Raw genomic sequence first — 25,222 nt, 5'->3', positions numbered from 1 at the left:
TTTAGTAACTTTATTTCTATACCCAGGTTTAAATGTAACCATTCATGTTAATTTGTATTTTAACCTTTATCCCACTCAAAAAGGGGCACAGTTGGCGTAGCGGTTAGCGTATTGCCTTTACAGGAATTGGGACCATGGTTCAAATCCCACGCTGTCTGTAAGGAGTTTGTACGTTCTTCCCGTATCAGCATGGGTTTTCCCCGGGGTGGGGGGTGTAGGTTAATTGGGTGTAAATTGAGCGGCATGGGACTCATGGGCTGAAATGGCCTGTTACTGTGCTATGTCTAAGTTTAAAATTTAAAAATATTAATATAAAATGTTAAAAGCTTTTGGTTCTTGACAGTATTTTTATCATTCTCCCTATAAACTTCCATTATGTCTTGTATATTCGTGTCATGAATACATATTACAAAGAGCAGAAGTCCCAGTCTCAAATCTTGGTTACATGTCATTCTGTACCTCCCTCCTGAAAAATGACTCGTCTGTCTTTTCATTCCTTTTGATATTTGTGTATCAGTGTATATAACTTTAGTCAAATACTTTTAAATTTGACTCATTCTTTGAAGAGTTAAAAACTGCGTGTTGTGTGTGCGCATGTGTGTTATGCACATGGAAAAATGCATACTTCCTTCCACATCAACCCATATATTGATAAATACTCATTAATTTTGCCTTGAAATTTCCTCTAACATTTTTCATTACTGGATGGCCTCCGTAGTCAGATTTATCCACTTTCTGCCTTTAAAGTTGTGTAATTTTTCCTATGATCCATAAACTTCGAACCACCCCTTGTTCAAGAAGAGTAGCAAATGATTTACAGACTCTATACTTCCTGCCATTCATTCCTTCAGTCATGTATAAAATACCCCAGTCAGTCTTTCATGCTTTGATAAATACCTTGCTTTTGTGTGCCACCTATTTTTATTCTGTTAACTTTCATGATCACTCCTAGTAATGCCCACTCCCTAAAGAATATTTCCCTATGTTCTGTAAGGAACCTCAGCCATGCTCTTTTTTATAAATGGCACCCATTAACACACCAGCAGAACAGGATTAAGTATCTGAGCTCATTTTGATTTAAACAACTGAACAAGTTAGTTTCGTCTTCTTGTATCTTTTCTAGAAAAAAATAGTTTGATTTCTGCAGAATAAACATTTTCCTTTACTGATGACATGTATCATCTTTGGCTTGGCTTCGCGGACGAAGATTTATGGAGGGGTATGTCCACGTCAGCTGCAGGATCGTTGGTGACTGACAAGTCCGATGCGGGACAGGCAGGCACGGTTGCAGCGGTTACAAGGGAAAATTGGTGGGTTGAGGTTGGGTGTTGGGTTTTTCCTCCTTTGTCTTTTGTCAGTGAGGTGGGCTCTGCAGTCTTCTTCAAAGGAGGTTGTGCCCGCCGAACTGTGAGGCGCCAAGATGCACGGTTGGAGGCGAGATCAGCCCACTGGCAGTGGTCAATGTGGCAGGCACCAAGAGATTTCTTTAGGCAGTCCTTGTACCTCTTCTTTGGTGCACCTCTGACTCGGTGGCCAGTGGAGAGCTCGCCATAGAACACGATCTTGGGAAGGCGATGGTCCTCCACTTGGGAAGGCGATGGTCACATGTATCATATGACATCACTATATAATATTTATATATATATATATATATATATATATTATCATTTGCATGGAAGAGGCTCTCTCAGATGAATCCACACTAACTAGTCCAATGTGCAAGCATGAACTTCACTGTATACTTGCATAGGTTAGTTATTGTAGCACCTGCTCCATCAATTATGTATGCTTCTTGTAGTGATCAATAGAGACATTTACATCTCTACCTTGGCTGCATATACTAGGTTCCAGTCAGAGGTTCAGTTGATAGGACTAAATTTCCACCAATATCTTGAATACCTAATGTTCCTTCTAATGAAGCTTGTTCAGAGCTCCTTGCTGAAGAATGCAAATGTTGAAATAGTGGGTATGTTGGCTATACATTAGCAGCCTTTCTTCCAATATTGAAGTAAAAACAATGTTGAGTGCAGTATGTTATATTATGGTTGGATAATTTGACATAAAGATTGTGACGTTAATAATGCAGACTGAAATATTTCATGGAGTAATCACAATATATGATAAAATGTCTAAAGAATCACAAGCTGTTGGATATTTATATTTATTATGGATGTGATTGCATCATCTCTTAGATTTTTCCCTTTGGGTCTCCTGAGGTTCTTGTGTTGGTAAAAATTAATACATATCAATAGATATGTCAAAATGACCTTTTAAATGGATTCATACTTTGAATGTGGAGCTAATAATTACTGTGAATCTCACTCTTGAAAAGTATTTATTCATGCATGTATTTTAGGAAGCTTCCAAGGTTAGAGATTCTTAAATTGTTGTTGTCCAAAAACCACCTGTTCAAACCCCCCCCGACACCAACGTGCATCTGGCCTTTAGCTGTTCACTTTCCTCTCCAGAATTTTAGACGGCTAACAGTGATTTCCTTGACAATGACAATGTTTCATAATTCGACAGAATCATTTTGTTTTAAATGGTCCATTGCATCTCTATGGGACAAAAAAAATTATGTTAAACCCACTTTGCTACTCTCCCTGAACTTGACTACTCTGCTATGTGGGAACTTGTTAAAGGCCTCACTAAAGTCTATGTAGAGTGCATTAAATACACAGTCCACATTTTCCTTGTTATCTCCTCTGCAGATTCACTCAAAGTACTCTGAAACAATCTTTCCACAACAAACTCACACTAATCAGTTCCTTCATAAGCAATGTCTAAACCTGTTAGAGGAAATTCCAATCATTTTCCACCCACATCGAACTGGCTTTTAATTACTCACTATATCCTTTTTGCCCTTTTTAATAATGGAACAATGTTGGCAGTCTTTGTCATGCTCCTCCATTTAGTGAGGATTTTTAAGTATGATGGTTGGAACCCTCACTAGTTCCTCCATTTTTCTTAAATAGCTTGGATTATTGTTAATCCAGGTCTGCCAAGTTATCTGTTTCAATGACGATAATTTGTTAATGCTTCCTCTTTTGCATATTTAACCCATCTAATTTTTATTTCTATAGCTTTAATTACAATGCTTACCCATGTCATCCACCCCTGTGCGCAGATCATCCTTTGGTTCCAATACTGCCTCTGCCCTTCTGTTTCGCCTTTGCCATCTCATTGGGAAATCATAATCAGGAATGTTAAACCCCTCTTTCGGCAACATTTATATCGTAATAATAAGTCACACCTGTCATATTTCTGTGAGTCTGTCATTGCCCTCAATTCACCTGCCTTAATCACTTGCACATTGACCACAATTTTCCAATGTCAAGAACCTGCCCCCTTGGTTGCTTTCTCTCTCCTTCACATCTATCTAAGTTCTCTTATACACCACCATTCCAATCCCCCTCCACCATCCCAATAGTCCCTGCTACAGGTTCCTTGCCCTTTCCATGTTTTTCACCTGCCACCACTCACGCAACCCTACTCATCATATCCCCTTCTGCTTCATTCAGCAACTCTCTTCACCCTCATTCTACCCCTTTTTGGCTCGAGCTCTTTTTTTTTTGCACCTTTGCTTCTGCTATCAGTCTCTTGCCTGTCTCTCAGTGCCACTCCCCCACCTGGCTCCATCTATCTTCACCCCTTCCTAAATCCACCTATTGACCTCTTTCTCCTCTCCTCTTTAATACTGCCTGTCTTCTTCAGCCCCGAAACAGGATTTTGAAACAAAACATCAACAGACTCCTTTTTTTCATATTTTTCTCTGCCTCTAAATTCTCTCATTAAATTTTCTGCCTTCCATTTTTAGATGTTGTTTGTATCCCTTCTGAACTTTTGTTCAGCATCTCATCACATTGTCAGGCCTGTTTAATCCATTCCAAACCGAACTAGTAAGGTAACCAACAAGGATATTCTTCCTAGTCTTGTTGAGGTGCCACCGATTGGGCCTTTGTGGATCCCACCTTCCCAGAACTGGTTCCAGTGCCCCAAGTTTCTAAAACTCCATCCTCTATTCATTTTCATTCATCTGTATTACCCTCCTAAGAACTTTATGATGCATGACATCTGGTTATGTGATTACAAGCTTCAAGATCCTGAGGTTTTTTTTTTAAAATCACTTTTAAAACTCCTCAAAAACTGCCCACAGAAACTCATTCCTTTCTCGTTCTTTTAACTCTAATATGCAGTTGACTTCTGGCAGAACATTTCCCTCCTCCAAAATGTTCTGCAGCTTGTCAGATATATTTGACTATTGATACAAAACTAGGTGGATGTGAAGCAAATTAACAAGGATTCAGAGAGATCCAGACATGTTTTGTGAATAGCAATACAATGAGCAATGTGAGGGCAACAGCTTTGTTAGAAAAAGTATAAAAGCAGAATATATTTAAATATATTGAAAGTTGGTCCTGAATCACTGAATGTGACATGAATGTAAATAAAATGAAGTAGGAAAGTCAGCAATTTTGACCATTGTTGCAAGACAGTTTGAGTAGAGATGTTAAAGTCAGGTGCTGTAAGAAATCAGACAGCAGAAAAAACTGCAGAACCAAGTAAGTGCAGAACAGCTTCTTTATTATGCTAGCAGGAGTGAGGGGAATTCAAGAAAGAGTTCACTGCACTGAGTCCCAAATACTCAAAGTATTGGCATGTTTGCCAAACATTTATAGACAATTTGAGCAGGGGTCTACATGAGACCCTCACAAGTTTTAAACAAGCTTCACCCACCTGCATTTTGTGTTTACCATGACGTTATCTTGTAATATCTAGAATTATCTGGGAAGTTCAGAATATTTCCATCCAAAGACATATTGACATTTTTGTGGATAAGCTACTATTTCACTTCACCATAGATGTTAAGAAGCAATTATATTCCCATGTTTATACAAGCCTGAGTGCCTTACCTAATGCATTATTCTTATTCTTACACATTCCCTCTTTTTATCATTTCATGATAACTAACATATAAAAGCAAATAAAACAAAATGAAAATTTGATTTGTCATGATAATCATTTAAATTAACTTTTGGACATGAATGAATCAAACAAAAGAATCTCCCAATTGTTACATCTCCAGCATCATTTTCTACTGATCCTATATCTACTCTCACCTTTTATCCTTCATGTACTTGTAAAAATTTTTTGTTCATTTTTTTAAAAACTACAAATATAAAAAAGTTTTTTTTTAAAAAGTAAACAAATTAACTTTTTTTTAAAAAAAAACCTTTTCAAAAAAGAATTCTGACAAAAAAAAAGCCTCCTTAGTGGAACCCCTCTCTATAAACTGGGTGCGGTCAATACTGCTAGTGGCAGACAACTTCGGAAGTTTCAGAGTTGACCACCCCCCCAGATGATGGTCCAAAAATAACTTTTTCATAATTCAAAAATTCAGCTCACGGACTCCCATGTCACCAACACCTTGATCTTCTCCTTCAATCTCAATCAATCGCTGTACTTCTGGAACCTTCTTCGGGAATACCTGCGTTTTCAACTGTTTCTGCAACTTGGAACTTGTTGGATTATTTGGCAAAGAATTAGCAAAAGTTAAAGCATCACTCTCATTCGCAAAAAACTGAGCCTGAAAATTTCCATAAAACACTTTCAAGTAGATATCTGAAAGCAAATCTGTACCCCTTCTTCCATAACACCGCTTTCGCAAGATTAAATTCCTTACGTCTCCTTATAACATCTTGACTCAAATCAGCATTTAAAAAAAACTCTATTTCCTTGAACCACCAAAGGCCCCTGATTTTGATGAGCTATCTGTACTGCAAGACGTAAAATCATCTTGCGATCCTGATACCGCAAACAACGAATAAGAACAGCCCTAGGGGGTTGGTCTGGGAAAGGTTTTCACCTTATCGCCCGATGTGCTTGGTCTAACTCCAACCCATCCAGAAACGCATCTTCCCCCAATGTTTCTGCAATCCATTTCCGAAAAAATTTCACCTGATCCGTTCCTTCTATATCTTCTGGTAATCCTACTACCTTGACGTTATTACGCCGACTCTGATATTCCAATGAATCAATTTTCTTCAAAAACTCTCATTTTTGTACATCCCATCCAGTAATGGAGTGTTCAACATAGTCCATCCTCCCAGTATATCTCTCCACTTTATCACTACAGTCACGAAATGCCCGTTTAATTTCTTTAAATTCATCTTGCACCGCGTCCACTGCTCTCAGACATTTATTAACGTCCATTTGAATTGCAGACTCTATTTCATATATATTAACCATTTTCCCTCTTAATTCAGCTAATTGGGTCTTATTGTCCAAAAAGCCTTCAGTTACTTGTACAGCCATATTGTCCATAAAATGTTTTGATAAAGATACTGTAGTTTCACCTTCAACGACTGAAGTTTTAAAAGTTTGCAGTGGGATCGATTTAAACCTTAGGCCTACCTTCAATAATTCTGGCTGCTTGTAGGATTGCTTCTTCTTCTTCTTCTTCTTCTTCTTCTTCTTCTTCTTCTAACATCATTGTCAGCATCTCTTCTTCTTCTTGTTCCTCAGCAACCATCTCGGCGCAAGCCACTTGGCTGCGGGTCTGAACCCCCTCCATACTGAGTCGGCCTGGTGGAGGCCGGTCATCCCCGCAGCCTGGGCCTGATTGGGTGTTGTGCGCATGCACGACTCCTCGTGCATGCCCAGTTCGGCCAGGGCTCAGAGGCGTAAGTTCTCCGACCCTGCGCTAGTGGTAGCACCGATGCCGACCACACGCACACGTTCACACACAATTAGGGCGCTCACCCTTGCGCTCCCCGACCTCCTTGGGCGCGCGTCTGGTGCTGCACTCGCGCCCCTCCCCCCCCCCCCCTCCCCCCCCCCCAACTCCAAGATCGGACTCACCGCTCTGGTGCCATCTTGCGTCCCCGAACACAACAAGGGCACCGGTGTAATTGTTAACTTCGTCTGAAGAGTCCTCTGCGTCTTCGGGGCTTCACCAATCTACTCCCATGGATCCTTCTGGAAGGTAGGCCTCAATTCCTCTGCACTTTCTGCTCTTTTAAAATGTAATTTCTTCACCAGTTGGCCTCTTGTTTTGCTCATTGTTACTGTAGACAACACTTAAACCTTTTCAGAAAAAGTTTTAAATATGTTGAATGTCTACTTTTCAGGCATTAATTATTCAGCTGGGGAGAGTTGGTTTCACACGTCTTATTTCTATGCCATCTTGCCACCCCCCCACCCCGTTTCTCTTTGATATTATCCTGCATCTTCCCCATTCCTTGCAGAAACTCCATCTATCGTTGCACTGCCATTTTCCCAACTAATGCTTCTTTTCAATCTACTATGGCCAGTTCCTCTCTCACGCCACTGTAATTCCCTTAAGTCTACTGAAATACTAACACACCTGACTTAGTTTCTCCTTGTTAAATCACAAATTGAACTCGTATTGTGATCACTGCAAATGGTTCCTCTGCCTTGGAAACCAGGGGTCACAAGTTTGTTCCTTATGGTAGACAAAGTTAAAGAATTTCAGGTATGTTGCATTCTAAATGTAGTATTACGTGACAATAATGGATCCTTTACCTTTTTCTCTAAGATCACTAATCACCTGTGGTCATTAATCCAGTACAGCCAATCCCTTCGAGGGCTCATCAACAACCTGCTCTAAAATGCCATCTTGTAGGCTTTCTACAAATTCTCTCTTGAGATTCAATCCCAACCTAGTTTTCTAATCTACGAGTATGTTAAGATCCCCGATGACAACCATAATATAATTCTTCTGACACCTCTTATATCTGTTGGTGTAGTCTTGTTCATATTCAGACTGCTGCATGGAGGTCTGTATATCACAGCCAACAATTTATTTTTACCCTTGCCATTTCTTATCTTAACCCATAATGATTCACTATCTTCTGATTCTGTCACCTCTTTCCAATGATTTAATGTTGTTCCTTACCAACAGCCACGCTGCCTCCTCTTTCTCCTGCCTATCCTTTCGATACACTGTGTATCCTTGAACATTCCGTTCCAATGACATCCATCCTTTAGCTTCTACTTTGTGATGGCCACAATGTAATATCTCCCAATTTGCAGCTGTTCTACAAAGTAATACAAAATCATTAACCCTTTATTTATTAGATTTGACTGTGTCCCCGTTGTTCCCCATGGCTGCATTTTTGCCCTGTCTGCCTGTCCTTCCACACAAGTTCCCACCTGCTTAAGTGCCAACCACCCTTTTCTCTTCTTCCTCACCTTTGTTCCCAACCCCTGCAAATCTAGTTTAAACCCTCAGAGTCCAGTTGGAGCAGCATTCCCACGCTAAATGTTCTGTATCGTTAAAGGGTATCACTTCCTTGAAGAAGGGCTCAGGCCTGAAATGTCAGCGATGTATCTTTGTCTCCTATAGATGGTGAAAAGACCGGCTGAATCCTCCAGCATTTCAGCATCTGCAGTCTATAACTGATTTCTGAGGGGGCAGGATTTTGTATGATGAGAGATTAGGCAGACTCTGCCTGTTCTCTCAAGTTTAAAAGAACAGTAGGTGATCATTGCAGATTGGTAGAGTAGATATGGAGTTATTGTTTCCCATTTTTAGAATAGAAAAAAACAGTTGCAGTCTCAAAACAAAGGCTTGGGATTCTCTCAAATTTATCTTTTCACACAATTACACAATTAAGAAAGAAGCCATTCAACTCGTGATTCTATACCTGCTCTCAGGGCAATCCTATTAACTTTCTCCTGCCACCTATTTCCTTGCATGTGTTCATCAACTCAATTTCCTACTACCCACAATAAGAGTAATTTACAGTAACTAATTAGCCTACTAATTGCCCAGTCTGTGACGCATACCCCACACAGGGTCTGCTGGAGTTAATAGGCAACAACACAACCTACTGTGCCATCAATTCAAATATTTATAATTACAGTCATTGACCTTTTTTTAAAAAGAAATGCCTGATAAAATGGAAACCTATGGCTTCAAATGGAAAATTGACTATAATTTAAAAAAATAATGAACTAAAAGCTTTAGACAACTAAATAAGCTATGTGCACCATAATGTTCTGATATTACAGAGAATGAATTTGAGATTTGGGGCTCAGTAATTTCATAGCATACTTTCCGTCAAGATGGAGTGGGTAATTCTTTTAGAATTTTGACATTTGCCCTGTATTTGATAAGAAAACACAATGAGTTTACAAGTAGTGCACACCCTTTTTATTTCAATAAGTATTTTCTAAATTTTGTAATTTCTATTGACTTTGTGTTTGTAAATTTGTGATATGCATATTATGAATGATAATTACTTCTCAATAGCTACAGAACAACTCCAATTATCCAAAATGGTCGGGACCGGGCCTATTTCAGATAAACTTTTTTTTTCAGAGAACTGGTCATTTTTAAAAACAGCCCAGTAACAACAGCAAATCAATTGTAGCAGCGTTTAAACAATAACAAAAACAAGGGAAGTCTTTTTAAACATTAAAATGTTTAATTCTCACCAAAAAAAATGCTGGCCACCGCTGATCACTGACACTTCCCTGCCAAGGCCCTGCTTGAGTTTGGAGCCTAACAGTCCCGCTCCTGCTTGGGAGCTTGAGGTCCCTGCCACTGCCTGGAGCCTGAGGTCCGCAGCTGCTGCCGCTGGGAGCCTGACGACCCCGGTCAGTTTGGCTCCAAAAAAATTAGGGATAAATGAGGATTTCTCATTTGTTTCAGATATCCTCAATTATCCGTTTTTTTTTTTAAATTTTCGGATCTGAATATTTCTGAGAACCCAATTTCAGATAATTGGAGTTGTACCGTAGAGTCATTCAGGACAGAGAAGATTTTTTTCCCTCAGAGGGTAGCAAATCTTTGGAATTCTCTACTAATGAGGGTTCTGCAGGCTCAATCACTGAGTATATTCAAGAGAGAAAGGGATAGTTTTTGATATTAAAGGATACAAATAAAATGGGATTAGTGCAAGAAAGGATAGGATTTTTTTAAATAGAAGTCCACCCACGATCTTATTGAATAATGGAGCAAATCATTCAATGAGTGGTCACTGTAATCAATTTCTTGTACTATCCCCTGGGAGTAAAATCTAAAATCATCTCTTCCCCACACCCTGCCCCAAAAATACTACTTGCTGTTGAAAGGCCAAGGCTGTCCAGTATGCTTTAACTGGTAGTGGACGTGGACAGTCAAGTTGGCAGGAGAAAGCTTGTCATATCCCATGGTTAAGAACTACTGTCCAAAATGGACATGGAGTATCATGGTCAAAGTTGCTTCCCATTTTCTGGGTGTCTTGGGCAAACTGAAATGAGACTTGCTACTTTGAATGATACAGTCTGGAAATTAAAACTGGGATATCCAATCTGAACAGGTGAGGATCATATCACATTCTACTGAGACATGAGATGACCATCTTCCATTTTATTGTCCAGTTCCCAAATTAAACAATTTAATAGTTCAACCTGCATTCATTTAATTAGTTTTTAACTTTACAAGGGCCTATTTTTTTAAACAACTTCATAAATGTTGCTCATCAGAAAACTAATCCAAAAATATTTATTACTTTGTATTGCATTAACTGAAGAATGAAATAATTACAGAAATTCATGAAAAGAACTTCTAGTTTTGTACTTCTAATTACCGGTATGTACTCAACTGTCTTAAATTTGTACTTTGATAAATTAGCATTCAAACCTAATCCTCCGGAATATTATTGCCCATTTACTTCCCTTCCTCCCCCTGTTGTCTGAGTTTTCAGTTTTTCAAACACTATCTCTAATGGGCTTAAAAAGCTTGTGCTTGTAATAGGAATCAGCGGGCGATTCAGTTTGGTCATTTTTGTTTTAAGTAATAGCATAGAAAGGAAAAGGATCTTTAAAACCCAAATGTTTTTCCTCTTTTATTTTTCCTATATACAGATTTTGCAAAATCTTTTGAGATAATTCTGGGATTTCAACACACAAAGTAGAGCTTGGGAAGCTGTCCAATCAGCAGCTGAAAATCCTGTGTGGCTGGATAGGTGTCTGGCGGCCATGTCCATGAGGTACTATGAACAGCCCACAAAACACACCAGGCCTGACCTCGTAGTGCAATACCTAGAGGCGCCTTAATGTTAGAATTTTTTTTCTCCCACAGAGGTCATAACAGCTTAAATTGTATGCCACCATGAGAGTGAAGGTTACCAACACTACCATTCCAAGTGAAGACATGGTCATAGGTTACCATATATTAGTGTGTTTACATTTGTTGTTTTTGCAATACTGTTTAAATCTTATATAAAAATAAAATACTTTTTAAACACATTGTATAATTGTGTGTATTTATAGTGAGCATATATATATATATGTGTGTGTGTGTGTATATAGTGTGTGTGATACACACACACACACATATTCTATGACTGTGTCCTCCTTTAGAATGACCACCCTAACTACCTACCTCATTTATTTTTATTTTGTACAATATTTTATTTTTACTTTATTTCTCATATTTTTCCTCTGATCTTTGTCTCTGACTTTCCACTGGAATGTTGATTGAATGCACTTCTATTTTAGACCAAGAATGCAATATTTTGATCCTTATGGATTATTTGACTGCAGCTAAAATGCTATCTTATGTCACTTATTAATAGTCCACATTGACAAACATCAGCTCATTTCTTAATAAATAACTAATAATTTAAGTAAACTCGCCTTCCTCCCCTTCAGTTCTCTTTTTTTTAAATAGTAGTTTATTCTGTGGCAAGTATCCTATATAAAAAAAATTGTAGTGATCCAGTTCTGCCTTGCTTTGTCTATTTTTGTCAGCTAACTTGTATAATTTTCGAGAATTTGTTTTCGTTATTTCCAATAATTTTTTTTTGTGTGCGGAGAGAAGGAACTATTTCCTCCAGGAAGACTATCTGGAAGGTTTCCTTACCTTTCAGTCATGTGGGCTAGTAATTTTAGTTGATCAAACTTTTAGATATGTACATTAGTTATTGCTGCTTCACTTTTTGAATCCATTGCTTGAGTCAGCTTTTTGCTGTTCTCAGACTTGGTGTTTAACACCTTGGGTGTATCGAGGTTTTCTAATGCAAAATATAATTTAATAAAATTAGATTATGTTTAGAATTTGTACATTAAAACCATGAACAGGATTTTGGAAGGTTAAGTCTCATAAATCAGCACAAATACTGTAAGGGTAAGTATTTGCTAAGTACAAGAGTTTTAAATATGCTTGTAAATTGGCAGATCCAGTGAATCATCACATTTTTATTTCAGCATTTTATTACACAATAATTTAACTTTGAAACTTTTTCTTCTTAAGGGATTACATGGATCGTCTGGTTGATGAGGCTGAGATGGGAATGTTAAGTCGTTCAGTACATTCTCCATCTATTTGTTCTTCTGTCAGTAGACCTGAAACAGTTTCTGATCAGCATAGTGTAATGAACTCTGGACATGAGTTTTCTGGTAAGTGTATGATCATTTTCAAGCAACAGTTATTATCGAAGCAATCAATGTACAGTTTTTTTTAAACTTATCTGGAATTCAAGCAACTGGCAAAAAAACTGGGAAATAAATAGGTTAAAAAAATGGAAGTTTAAAATTGATGTACCTCACCATTAGTTCGCCCATCACACAATCTCAAGCAACCTGAAAATTCACTGATCTGGCATCTACTAATCCCTATAGGTGTCAGATACCAGGTGTTTTACCGTACTTGAAAATACAAATATTTGAACGTTTATGATGCCAAAAAAAGTTGCATTGGATCCTGTGTCCAGCCTTTTTTCTTTGTGATACAAGGATGCACAAGGTGCTTCAGACAATGGGATCCTATTAATTTGCATTATTTAGATTTGAGGATCTTTTCCATTTGTGACAGTGCATTACAGTGTAGACTAAGAGATCGGATATACAATTATTTGGAGAGCCAGGGACCGATTGAGGATAGTCAACATGGCTTTGTGCATGGTAGGTCAAGTTTAACCAATCTTATAGAGTTTTTCAAGGAGGTTATCAGGAAAGCTGATGAAGAAAAGACTGTGTATGTTGTCTACATCAACTTTAGTAAGCCCTTTGACTAAGTCCCTTATGGGAGGTTAGTCAGGAAGGTTCAGACATGAGGTATTCATGGTGAAGTAGTGAACTGGATTCGATAATGGCTGGATGGGAGAAGCCAGAGAGTAGTGGTGGATGATTGCTTCTCAGACTAGAGGCCTGTGACTAGTGGTGTGCATCTGAGACCATTGTTTGTCATCTACATCAATGGTCTGAATGATAATGTGTTAAATTGGATATCAAATTTGCAGATGACACTAAGATTGGAGGAGTTGTGGGCAGTGAATCAGGTTTTCAAAGCTTGCAGAGGGAACTGGACCATCTAGAAAAATAGTCGATGGAATTTAAGGCAGACAACTGTGAGGAGTTGCATTTTGGATAGAAAGACATGGATAGTAAATGGAAGGGCACTGAGGAATGTGGTCGAACAGAAGTATCTGGGAATATAGATACATAATTCCTTGAAAGTGGTGTTATAAATTAAAAGAAGGTTTATATTTTTAAAAAAGTGGGGTTGTCAAGTGAGCTTTTAGCATATTGGCCTTTCATAAATTATTGAGTATAGGAGCTGGAATATTATGGTAAAGTTGGATAAGACATTGGTAAGGCCAAATTTGGAGTATTGTGTGGAGTTTTGGTCACCTAACTACAGGAAAGATATCAATAAGATGGAAAGAGTGCAGAGATGTTGCCTGGATTCCAGGAACTGAGTTGCAGGAAAAGGTTAAACAGGTTAGGAGAGTAGAAGAATTAGAGAAAATTTGATGGAGGTATGTAAAATTTTGGGGGGGTGGGGGGAGGTGGAAATAGACAGAATAAACATAGGTAAGTTTTTTCCACTGAGGGTAGGTCAGATACAAACCAGAGGACATGCATTAATGGTGAAAGGGGAAATGTTTAGGGGAAACTTCTTCACAGAGAGAGTAGTGGGAGAGTGGAATGAGAAGTGGCAAATGCAGGCTCAATTTTAACTTTTAAGAAAAATGGAGGTGATGGACTGGGTGCAGGTTAATGGGACTAGGCAGAAAAATGGTTTGGCACAGAATAGAAGGGCTGAAGGAGTTTGTTTCTGTGCTGTAATGTTCTTTGGGAGACATCAGGGGTAAGTTTTTTTTTACACAGTGTTGTGGGTGCCGGGATCACCTTGGCAGGGATGGTGGTGGAGGCTGAAACATAGGGGCATTTAAGAAACTCATAGACAGGCACATGGATAAAAGAAAAATACAGGGTTACAAGGTAGGAAGGGTTTCTTTTTTTGGTAGCATATTGGTGCAACATCGAGGGCCAAAGGGCCTGTATTTTGCTGTAATGTTGTATTGTAAGAAATTTATGGAATTGTTATGGCTTGGCTCATTGGGTTCCAAGATTTAGAAATTGATTGTGTCCTGCCATTGTGGTTGGACATTCTATTCTTGGGCCTCAAAGTTTTAAATTCCACTGTTTAATCATTAATTCTTTCTAGGTGAGCTGATTTCTGTCCATCTTTACATGCAATCACTTCCTCTTTCCATTACATACTTACAAGCTTTATAATTTATACTTTTTGGGGGATGGGGGAAGAGAATGAGGTTTGTTAAACCATAACAGCATAAATTGTCAAATGAAGTATGCTTCTATAAAAACTAAATTACAAGTTCTATTGAGAGTTAGAATTATACACAAATTCATGAGTGTGTATATATAGGTATGTGTATACTATAGCCTCTAAAGACTTAGAATTTTAAAGTTTAACATATGGGCACTAATTATATTCTTTTGCAGTGTAATTTTGAGTTTCCTTTTGCAAAACCGCAATAAGGAATTACGTCAGTGAGACTGAGTGCCTTGCTATTTTATTATCATTGTTCACTCGGGAATATAAGGGTGGCGTGATAGTGTAGTGGTTAGCACAATGCTATTACAGTGCCAGCAACCCAAGTTCGTAATCCACCACTTTCTAAGGAGTTTGTATGTTTTCTCCGTGGGTTTATCCCAGGTGCTCTGGTTTCCTCACACCCTTCAAAATGGACAGGGGTTGTAGGTTAATTGGGTTATTTGGCCAGCACGGGTTTGTGGGACAGAAGGGCCTATAACCATGCTGTGTGTCAAAATTTAAAGATTAAAAAACACTGCTGGGGTTTCAGTCCAGAAAGATGAGTTAAGATTCTGGATAGATTAAAAATTGATAAAGAGGAAATGATAGGAAGGTTAGCTGTTTTTAAAGTGGATACAGCTGTCAAACTAGAGGGGACAGGTTATAGATTACTAATTGCAGAGTCCTTGGCTGCCAACTTACCAAATACCTATAGGTTCAAAGTTGAATCTATGTAACAATAGCCCAATCCATTTAACTGGAGACAGACAGGAGACTGAAGAAATTGGAATCTGAAACATAATATAATCTCCTGGTTTCAGGTCAAGCACCATCTCCCACTGATGGTGCTTGACCTGCAGAGTTCACCCAGCAGATTGTTAGTCCAATCCATTTGATTTTGCCAGTGAAAATTTTTAAAAGACAAGGTTGATAGGATGTATATGGCATTTCAAAATATGTTAGAACAGATACCATTTAATAGGTTTGCATGTGTGTGTACCTAGGTGGTTGTGTATAGTGTGTGTGTGTGTGTGTGTGTGTGTGTGCGCGTACATTTACATATTAGGTGGCATCTGTTCAAACACATTTTGAAATGCCATACATCAACCTATTTTGTATTTATGTGTGTGTGTAATAGGGAAGTAGGTGTTAGAGAAAAAAATAAAAGTAACATGACAGGAAACCTTTTTACTTGAATGGTTAAAGCATGGAAAACTCTGCCAGGGATTATAATGGAGGCAGATTCATTCAAACTATTCAGAAAGATTTGGATGAGTAGCTAAAAGTAATGTATTTGCAGAACCAAAAGGCCGTTGAGTGAATCTCTCTGGAACTTTCTACATAGAAGTTGATAGGCTGCATGACCTCGTATGCCTATCATTTTAAACTTTTTAACTAACTCTTGGTGTAGATGGTGTAGATAGGAACATAAAATCCAAGGTAAATTTAAGTGAGTGGGCCAGATCGTGGCAGATGAATTCACATAGTGTATCCATTTGGGCTAAAAGTTGATCATTGGGGTTCCATTTAAATAGTGAAAAGCTAAGGACAGTTGAGAGCCAAGAAATGTAAGGGTCCGTGTGTCATTACAAGGTGCAATTGTGAAAAATTATATATGGAATGTTAGCTGGTAATTGCAGGGGAAGAAGTTTTGCAAAAGCTCTAGAAAGCCCTTGTTAGACCAATACAAGAATACAATATGTTTAGCACTGGACACTGTGCTTTAGAAAGGATGTTTTGGCCTTGGAAGGAGTGCAATTACATAGTCAGCTAAATGTAATAGAGTACCACTGTTGGATTGTAAGGAAAGATTATATCATGTTGGTTTAAGTTTACAAGATTTTAACAATGTTATGTGGTGATTTAAGGGAAGACTTTCATATGTTCAACAATTTGAGAGGATGAAGAGTGAACATTTATCACTAATGGGCCAACAACTAGAAATTCCTAACTTTATTTGACTATTCTTCAAGTATTAGGGGAATGGGGGAAATCTGGAGCACAAATTTAGGCAAAGTTTAGAAGTGGGAGATTTAATGTGATAAGGTAATTTCAGAAAGAGATAAATTTGATAAATGGCAGTGTTGCAGGTTGAGAGACTACGGTGAAGATTTGTTAATTGCAGCTGATCTGTTTGGAAGGCGATGTGATCAAAGGAGAAAAGAGAAACAATATTGTAATTGTGAAGTGCAAAACGCTGTGGAAGATGGACACCCACAATTAAGACAATACAGGAACCACTCAGTCAGTTTGGCTGCATTGCTGAAAGCAAAAAAATGTACAAGCCAATTCTGATACATATGAGGAAAGTCTGGTTTACTGAAACTGTTGAATTCACAATAAGTTATGAAGGCACTAATTAACAGATGAGATGCTGTTCGTCTTTATTCAATGTAGGATTTTGAAGAAAGAGTCTAAAAATGAGTGAAAACTTTGCAAGCATGCTCATTTTGACCTCTGAACTGAGCAGAAGGGCTCTGCAAAGCAGACACCCAATCTATCTTTAGCTTTTTCAATGCAAAGAAGATGACATAGTGAACACCACATACAGTGTGCTAAATAGTAAGAAAAAAAACATAGGAAGTAGGAACACGAGTAGGCCAAAAATGGCCCATCGAGCCTGCTCCGCCATTCAATAAGATCATGGCTGATCTAATTTATGACCTAACTCCACCTACCTGCCTTCTACCCATATCCTCTATCATGTAAAAATTTATCTAACCGAATTTTAAATATGTTTAATGAAGCAGCCTCAACCACTTCCCTGGATAGAGAATTCCAAACATTCACTACTCTCTGGGAAAAACTATTTTTCCTCATCTCTGTCCTAAATCTACTCCCCCGAATCTTGAGACTGTGTCCTCTCATTTTAGTTTCCCCGGCCAGCTCAAAAAACCTTCCTACATCTATCCTATCCATACCCCTCATAATCCTATGTTTCTATAAGATCTTCTCTCATTCTTCTGAACTCGAGTGAATACAATCCAAGACGATTTAATCTTTCATCATAAATCAACCCCTTCATCCCAGGGATCAACCTAGTAAACCTCCTCTGGACCGTCTCCAAAGCCAGTATATTCTTCCTCAAATATGGAAACCAAAACATGACACAGTACTCCAGGTGCGGTCTCACCAGTACCTTATACAGTTGCAACATTACCTCCCTACTTCAATTCCTCTAGTGATGAAGGCCAACATTCCATTTGCCTTCTTAATAACCTGCTGCACCTGCAACCTAACTTTTTGCGATTCATGCACAAGCATGAATAATATTCAGTTCTTTTATTTTCTTGCCAAAGTGGATAACCTCACACTTACTAACATTGTACTCCATCTGCCAGACCTTTGCCCACTCATCCAGCTTAACTATATCCCTCTGCATCCTCATTACAATTTGCTCTTCCACTCAATTTGGTGTCATCCGCAAACTTGGCTACACCACATTTTGTCCCCTCCTCCAAGTCATCAATGTAAATGATGAACAGTTGTGGGCCTAGCACCGACCCCTGCGGCACCCCACTTACCACTCTCTACCAACCTGAAAAACTCCCACTTATCCCGACTCTCTACCTCCTGTCAGACAATCAATTTTCGATCCATGCCAATAGACTTCCCCGGACTCCACTTTCCTGTAACTTACTGAGAAGTCTCTTGTGCGGCACCTTATCAAACGCTTTCTGGAAATGCAAATGTACAACATCAACCTGTTCCGCTCTATCCACCGCACCCATTATATTCTCAAAGAATCCTAACAAGTTTGTTGCAAGTAAAGCATTACTTCGCATTATGGAAACTTTGGGTGTCTGAAGAGTAGGTCAGCCATGCTCTGCATGGGATTAGGGGTAAAAGCAGCAAAGTGAGAAATAAAACAGGCACAGAGAAGAACCCTGCCAACTATGGTGGAGCCAAAACTATGTTTAAGAAAAATAAAGATATCTTGAAGCCAGTGGTGTCAAAAGCATTATCACAATAGGTACATGTGTGCTGGCAGAACAGGAGAATGGCATGGAATCCTTTCAGAAAATAGGATGGGGAGGATATGTAGCTGTGAGAGTCCATTGGTGTGTAATGGACTTCTTGTGAATTGGACCTTGAGAATTTAGAGATTAACCAGTTATAACTTGGCGAGCAGAATGGGAATATATTTTTGGCCTCTTGCACTGTTTCAAGAAAGTTGAACCTAAGCTTGAGGTGCAGCATCTCATCTGATTTGTGCCCTCAAGATTCAATGCTGAATTCACCAATTTCAGAATAAGAACTGGAATGTTCTAATCAAAGGTCACCAGCTGTAACATTAACTCTTTTGTTCTGTTACTACAGATGCTGCCTGATCTGAATAATTGTAGCAGTTTGTTTTTATTTCAGTTTTATAGCATCTGCAGTGTATTGCTTCTCCATAATTTTGAATTTCACATTTACAGCTTTTTGTTCCTTTTTACCACTCATTTATCTCCTCTGGATATACCACCTGTGATTCACAAGCCTTTACCCTTTTGTAGCTGGCTAAGTACCGCTAATAATAAAAAAAATAAGTAATGGAGATCACAAAATAATATTTATTAAGGCAGGGGGAGCACAAGATTTATTAATTTGCATCTTTATAAAATGGTCTTTCTCTGCAACCTAATTTGCTCCTTTTCAGTTAGTTCCCTTGATTCTTCTGTGTCCACCTAGGGCGTTGGTCTTGGTTTAATGGCATATCCCTGAGTACTACAGGCAGATTAAGTGCTGAATTATACGGTATAATTTGACATTGCATCCTCCTGAGTGGTTAGCTGAGTTGAACTGACAATGGTTAAGTTTAACCATGATATAAAATTAATTTCCCTTGGAATTATTTGTATGATTATATTAGCAAACAGTGTGCCTGATAAGTACGTAACTTCAACATGTTGGTGGTAATATCTGTGCCTCTGTCTTTATCTTTGCATTTAGTAACTGTTTGGTCAGAAATCTCAGTTAATAATGTAAATGTGGCAAATAAAAGTCGACAATTATCTTAAATTAGATTTTTATCCTTTTAGATTAAGTAGGATTTTTTTCTTTGACAGTTGTATTGAGATAATTTTTTCAGTCTTTTTCTTAGTGAATTAAAATTTGTGAAGTTTCAACTTTTAAAAAATTGAAAGAATTTTAATTTACTTTTCTTTCTTTTAGCACTGACCAGTGTTAGTACACCATGCAGCATTGCAGATGTAAACTGTTTGGATTCCTATAATTTTCCTCCGATGGAGAGTTTACACACAAAGGGACCAACTTCCCATGTGCCTGCTTTAATGGACGAGTCGCTTAGTTTGCCTACGAATGGTGACGCAGACTGTCTAAATTTATTTGAGACTGGATTTTACCATTCTGATTTAAACCAGATAAACATGTGCAACAATGAATCTGAAAGACCGGCAAAAAGATTGAAAATGGGAATCTCTGTTCAAGAAACTTTTATCAACGACGTTTCTGTAAATAACTTAGATGTGGATTTTGAGAATCACACACACCACATCACTAGTGCCAAAATGTCTGTCTCAGTTGCAGATTTTAGCAGTTTGCCTAGTAACGAAGCAAATGGCTTCATCAATCCCTGTGCACTACACCAGCAGACAGCTCTCCAATCAGAGTGACTCCTCCGTTGAAACGTCGTATGAAATGGTGGTATGCAGTAATGTTGAACTTGGTGGATGAGCCATCGAAATTGTTCAGTCATTCACTGGAAGTTTGAATTTTTTTACTATGACATCAGTGATGTCTTTTTACCTATAGAACTTTAATCTTGATTTCTCAAGAGTTAAATAGCCATTTATTTTCAGTCCCTATTAACATAGAAATTGGAGCGATTATGTTCACATAGAGTTGGGGACTTAAATTGTACTTTATAACGCAGTCCTGAACTCTCATGCTGTTGCATCTCCTCTGTAGCCTGTTGATAAAGGAACCATTTCACCTCCTGACACCACCATTGGTAATCTGAAACAATAGAAATGGCTTCCATGAATGCACACCACTGTCACAGTAGTGTGTATAGAGAAATACTAATGTTTACAGATACCTGGCCTTGTCCCTGGCTAATGTAGCATTTTGGAGGTGAACAGTGCACATCGGAGCAAAGACCTGCACGAACAGAGCCTTCTCATCCATTCACTTAAAACAGCACTTCAGTTTACGGTGCCATGAGTGCATCCTTTAGAAGAAAGTTGATGGATGAAATACAAATGGGAGGAAGACTTGCAAGTGTTGGGCATGGCTGCCATCTGTAAACGGGTTGGAACTACTGCCAGATTTCTGTGCTTAGAAACTTTTCAAGCTTTTATTGATTAGATTAAATATTGAATTTTGTGATAATTGTATATTGGTTTTTTAAGACTTTAAAGATTGTATTATATAGTGTATCTCAAACTGCGCAGTGCATTATATATCTTGTGAGATTTCCTGGGGCAGCTGAAATCGTCTCGACACAACTTGGGACTTGCCACTTCTGATCACAATTCTGTTTGACAATTAAGCCATGTCTCTTGCAGCAGTTCATTGCGTTTTGTATCCAACAATATGTCCCTGCCTGATGGTGTATAATACAGTTAAATCTTGACCCAAAATGAAGCTATTTTGTGATATATTCCAAATTTTTAGTCAGATGCAAACTTATTTCTCTGGAAGTAAAAGTTTGTAATAAAGCAGTTGTTGAATGGAAACTAAGAAAATTTTGAATTTTAGATTGCAATAATTTGATGAGGTGTGTCTAGTATCCATTTTACACAGCAGGATGTAAAATAGTCCCTTTATCTGTGAATTGTTGCTGATCATTATTAAGTTCTGATCAAGAAATTTTGGAAATCCCCTATCTTGCTTAGTATTAGAACATACTTAAAAATCCTGAAAAAATAGTTTCCATTAAACTTTTTTTATATAGCATGTGCTATATTTTGTGGTGTGAATTTTACATATTTGTTTCTTTGCTTCCTAGTATATAATTGACAGTATAGGCCATTTATGTTTAAAGTTCATTTCATTGGACATCTGTTAAATATGTAGTTATTAGGTCCTGTCAAGTACCTATTTTTACATTTTTGTTTTAAAAATACAAGATTTTACTGTACCCTGTACTACATTTGAGAAACATTTTTACAAGTAATCAGAAAATGTGAAGGAAGTTAACTAGGATACACAACATGATGAACTGCTTTTGTATACTGTAAATATTGACATTCTGTCAGGAGAATCTAGCTTCATTCCTTGCCCCTATATTTGCACAATCCCCTAAAAGAGTGCAGAATTTTACACAAAGACTGCCATGTTAAATGTGCAAGAGTGAATACTGTGGTTTGAGAGACTGAGTAGATTCTCTATGTAGGTGAGTATGACTACAACCATACTGTGATCTTTCAGTTTTTAAATACAGGAATCCTTTATGGTAGATGAAGCTTTAGGTTCTGAGACAGTACAGAGTGGCATAAAGGTACAAGACACAGAAGTAACGGGTAGCCTTGGCTCTTGCCAGTATTGCGTAGAATTGTGATTCATGTCATCAGCTTGTAGCTTGTGTTTATGTGCTGATCTATGCATTTGTCTTCTGTGGCATTTTTCTTTCTGATGTTAACTGAACCCAGTCCTGTACTTGTGGAAATGCTATACATATCCCTTCATTTATATATTTCAGCGTGACTGAATTTGCAAAGGCTAGTCTATAGTAATGTTCACACAGATTTTTGACTGATCACTTGCATCAGTTGCACTTTTTGAAATTTTAAAACCATTCCTAGTGCATTATAAATACAGAAATTAACTATGCATTCAGACTTAGTAAGGTTCCCTTGGCAAACAGTAGTGTGTGGTTTTTTTATTACAGGGTTTAATTTAAAATTTCCTATAACTGATTTACTTGTGATTTAAAAGAAAAATAAAATCCTTATTGGTTTGTATTCTCTTGCCAGTTACATTGATTAACTCTTCTGGCTGATTAATAGTTTATTTAAAAGCATTTAGTATGAAATTTAACTCGTTTAACCTTTTGTTTGGGTCTAGTGTTATTTACTTGATAAAATATTTAAATTTTTTAAAAAATGTTTGGCGTGTAAAATAAAAATGCTCATCATACACGCAAAACCAAGATTATTGAAAAACCTATGATATTCAACCAAAACTAAAACCAAATTCTTAATGGGAACTGATTTTAGAATTTTGTAAATTTCCTTTTTATGTTCATATTAAATAGGGCAATAATTTAAGAGAATGTAATTATGTAGAATTTATGCATCTCGTAAACTACTTTTCCTAAGTTTAAAGTATCATGAAATGATACTTGCTTGTCTTTCTAAATGAAAATCTCATTGTTTAACCACTGGGACTTGGAAGATTTGCTCTGTATTGTCAAGCTTTGTTGACTGCTGGCCAAAGATGATCATCTTTCCTTTCTATTTTGAAAAGTCTGTTCATAAACTAATACATTTAGAACTGTAACTGGTGCTGTGGTGAATATTTCAATACTTCACCAAAACAGAGACGATGTTTTCTCACTAGTCTAAATGATTAGTTTCTTAATATAAACTGATCCATTTACTTGAAGGTTTTACTTGTTTGATGACTGAAGGATACAAAGAATAATTAGGTCATTTAAAATACTGCAGTTTTTCTTCTTGGCGGAGGATAAATATCTGTTGTGAGAAAATCTCCCAGTTGCTAAGTTTGATGATATTTTATCCAAAGTCTGTAGTACAAATTAAAATTAATTATTTAAGGTAAAATAGTAACAAGTTGAACTAACTGTAATTGTATACAGACATTTGAAAAGTTGATGCATTGCAGAAGGGGAAGTTTGTATAATGTTTGTGAAAATTAAAGCAATGTGGTATTGATGATCAATATAGATATGCTACTTAAAATGCTTTTAATTTTAAAAAAAGCACGAGCAATACTGTTCTGAAGAAATGGTGCTACAGCTCCTCTTCTACTGTTGGTAATAGCTGCCAGTGGGGAAAAAATGGGTAATGGTGACAATCAAGACAGCATTCAGTTTTGAAGATATACAAGAGGAAAGCTCTAATGTTGTGTTTCATTTTAATATTTGTAAATACTAAAGGTTTTTGTTCAACATTATTTTGTACTTCTGTTGTACCTTGATGTGTGGTGTACACCATTCCAGAAATAAAAAGTCTGGACGTCTCATCTTTATTTTGATTAAGTATGAACTTTGAAGTTGATACGAAGGTACTTTGTTCCTGAATTCACCCAAAGGCACAGGATATCATACCCTAAACAGTCAAAACAAGACCAATGAAAATTTCTGGCGCACGGTATTAGACCCCAAGTCTGATTGTTAATAATTACTTGTGGTCGATGTAAATGCACGGCTGAAAACTGGTAATTTATCTGAAAATCTGAATTTGTGCAGTATTAAGCGTTATTTTAAAGTTCATTCGAATATTCCAAGTTGGTAGATCCCAATGAGGACAAACCTATTCATTGGAATTGTATCATTTCTTAAACAAGGTGATTCAACATTTTACTTTTCTAGTTAGGTGTTTTAAAATTGTCAATTTGATGTTCAAGGTTTGATGTTTAAGGTAATCTTCATAAAGAATAACACTGTTACAAACATCAATTGGTAATGAGTATATTGTGCACAGTAAAATGCAGCAAGTATGGTTTCATTGATGGAGATTTTTTTTAACATCCCATCATCTGGCTACAGTGCACTACTGAATTTAGATTATTAACTCCATAGAACGGAACCATAGTAAGCTGCAAGACAGAAACAATCCCTTTGGCCGATCTAGTCTGTATTGAACTATTTATTCTGCAAAGTTACATCAACATGAATTCCAATAATAGCTCTCCAAACCCTTCCCATTCATGTAGCTATCCAATTAAATGTTAAATGGAATTCACATCCTCCACCTCGTTCCAAACTTTCACCAGCCTCTGGTTCCCCTTAAACATTTCATCTAATACCCTTGACCCATGCCCTCTATTTCTCTCACCCAACCTCAGTGAAGAAAGCCAGTTTACATTTACCCTATCTATACTTTCAATGTTTGTATCTATCAAATCTCCCTCATTCTTCTATACTTCAGGAAGTAAAAGCCTAATCTATACAACCTTCCTCTAACTCAGCTCTTCGTCCCATGAACATCCTAGCAAATTTTCTCCACACTCTTCAAACTTACCTTTCTTATTGATAGGTGTCCAAGACTGCACACAATACTCCAAAATTAGCCTCGCCATGTGTTTAAAACAGCTTGCCTACAACATCCCAACTACTGTAATCAATACTTTGATTTATGAAGGTTCTTGTGTTTAAAAACTTTGTTTACAATCCCATCTGCCCGTGACACCACTTTCAAGGAATTGTGCATGTGAATTCCCAGATCCCTGTTCTGCACTCTGCAGTGATCTGCCCTGAGTTGTCTCACACACTTGTCCACATCAAATCCCACCTGCCATATTGCAGCCCATGTTTCCATCTGGTCCAGATCCCACTGTAAGCTCTGAAAGTCTTTCTAGCCATCCACTACAGCCCCTTAATGTCACCTGCAAATTTGTTGATAAAATTTGCTGCATTATCATTCAGATTACCAACAACCACTAGGCTTGAGAGGCAATCCTTTTCTACCACTGGCTTTTCCTACAAAGCCAACGTTTAATCAAATTTACTACTTT

At 37.6% G+C, this 25,222-nt stretch overlaps 1 protein-coding gene across 17 annotated transcripts in view; it reads left to right on the top strand.

Annotated features, from left to right (window-relative positions):
- Positions 1-23,734, top strand: part of LOC138757315 (mesoderm induction early response protein 3-like) — a 152,277-nt gene extending 128,543 nt beyond the window's left edge. For all 17 annotated transcript variants that reach the window (XM_069924422.1, XM_069924430.1, XM_069924426.1 and 14 more), the window contains 2 exons: positions 12,266-12,411; positions 19,733-23,734. In XM_069924422.1, coding sequence (XP_069780523.1) covers positions 12,266-12,411; positions 19,733-20,193 — 607 coding nt within the window. In that variant the 3' untranslated portion in view covers positions 20,194-23,734. The remainder of the gene's footprint in view (positions 1-12,265; positions 12,412-19,732) is intronic.
- The last annotated feature ends 1,488 nt before the right edge of the window (positions 23,735-25,222 follow it).

Source organism: Narcine bancroftii, chromosome 3, assembly GCF_036971445.1.
Source record: "Narcine bancroftii isolate sNarBan1 chromosome 3, sNarBan1.hap1, whole genome shotgun sequence".
In the NCBI taxonomy this organism is placed as follows: domain Eukaryota; kingdom Metazoa; phylum Chordata; class Chondrichthyes; order Torpediniformes; family Narcinidae; genus Narcine; species Narcine bancroftii.
Note: the sequence above shows the minus strand (reverse complement) of the source record. Positions and strands in the feature narration are given on the sequence as shown.